The sequence below is a fragment of the Belonocnema kinseyi genome, chromosome 9, assembly GCF_010883055.1.
Source record: "Belonocnema kinseyi isolate 2016_QV_RU_SX_M_011 chromosome 9, B_treatae_v1, whole genome shotgun sequence".
Lineage (NCBI taxonomy): Eukaryota > Metazoa > Arthropoda > Insecta > Hymenoptera > Cynipidae > Belonocnema > Belonocnema kinseyi.
The window spans coordinates 125346773-125348264 of NC_046665.1; the positions used below are offsets into that span (position 1 = coordinate 125346773).

The 1492-nt window shown below is 42.0% G+C and overlaps 1 protein-coding gene across 1 annotated transcript; it reads left to right on the plus strand.

The window, feature by feature from the left end:
• Positions 1 to 631: 631 nt before the first annotated feature.
• Positions 632 to 1278, plus strand: LOC117180731. Its single transcript, XM_033373219.1, has 2 exons — positions 632 to 770; positions 815 to 1278. Exons 1-2 carry the CDS (start codon positions 632 to 634, stop codon positions 1276 to 1278), a joined length of 603 nt encoding a protein of 200 aa, XP_033229110.1.
• The last annotated feature ends 214 nt before the right edge of the window (positions 1279 to 1492 follow it).

A 1492-nucleotide genomic window follows, 5' to 3' on the forward strand; every position in this document is an offset into this window, starting at 1 on the left:
ACAAGGATATCTCAAAAACCTAAAGTAATTTAAAAAATATTCGGGTTCAACGCACCAAAAAACGCCGAATAAGTATTCTCTGGTATCTGGGATAAAAATCTGGTCGGCCTGCGTTACATTTGGACCGAATCTATTTATAATTAGGCAGGTACTGCAAATCAAGTCGCAGAATCAGCAACGAAAAATGTTGATTTTAGAGGAAATTAGACCTCTTTCCAACATGTTCGGATTAAAATAAAAAGTCTTTCAAAAAATCTTTGAGCACACAACTTGTTTAAATAAAATTATTTTTATCGATTCAACCATCTGCATACCATATATTTCAGAGGCAGCGGAGCCCTAGGGGACACAGAAGGCAATATCCTCCACAAAAAACTATCAAGAAGGGGCAAAGTATTAATTTGCTGCACTAATACCGGTTTTGATTTCGTAAGGAGGTGGGCAGAAAAAATAACGCCCTAACCATCCGGAGCACAATACGTATAAGCAAGAGCACCAGAAGCACAAGCGAAAGATACAGACGTACCAGCCAAAGCACCCGAAGCTTCAATGAAAACAACAGAAGCACCATCAGGAGACAAAAAGCACCAGCAAAAGCACCAGAAGCAGTAAGAGAAGCTTTAGACGTAGAATGAAGAACACCAGAAGCGCCAATAAAAGCAGCAGGAAAACCAACAGGAGAACACAATCAAAAGCAGCAGAAGCGCTAGAATTGTGCCAGGAGTGCCAGAAGTACCAGAAAAAGTATCACAAGCATAAGAAGCAGCACGGTAAGTAATAATAGGAGCTCCAGATGTACCAGAAAAGGCTCCAGAAGAACTAGTCACAGCAGCAGAAGCGCCATCAGGTGATCGAAAGCACCAGCAAAATAGCAGGAATGCCAGCAGGAGCGTCAGAAGCACTAGAAAAAGCGCCAGGTGCACCAAAAAAAGCTCCAGAAGCACTACAGGTAGCACCGTAAACGCTAAGAGCATCTACGGATGTACCAGCAAGATAATCATAAGCACCTGGAAAAGCAGCAGAAGCACAATCGGGAGCTCAAAAGCGCCAGCAAAAGCATCAGAAGCACCCGTAAAGGTGCCAGACACACTAACGAAAGCACCAGAAGCACCATCGGGAGAACAGAAACACCATCAAAAGTGGAAGAAGCTCAAGCGGAGAGCCCGGAGCACCAGCAAAAGCACTAGAAGCACCAGGAAAGGCACCAGACGTATCAGCAGGAGCACCAGAAGTATCATTAATTACTCTCGGAATAAATCAACCCATAAGTTTGCGTGAAAATGATGGGGAAATTCCAATATTTATGCAACGTCATAAGATTATCAGAATAGAATAAAATTAAACTTGTCTGTGAATTCACATGAAAAAAGAATGAAGCTTGGCTTTGGGGTCTTTTAACTCGTGTTTGAAAACAATGTGATATTTTCATTATGTCCCTCCCGTATTTAGTTTATATTTTTTTGGTTGACTAAACAGGCCTACCATCGAAAGG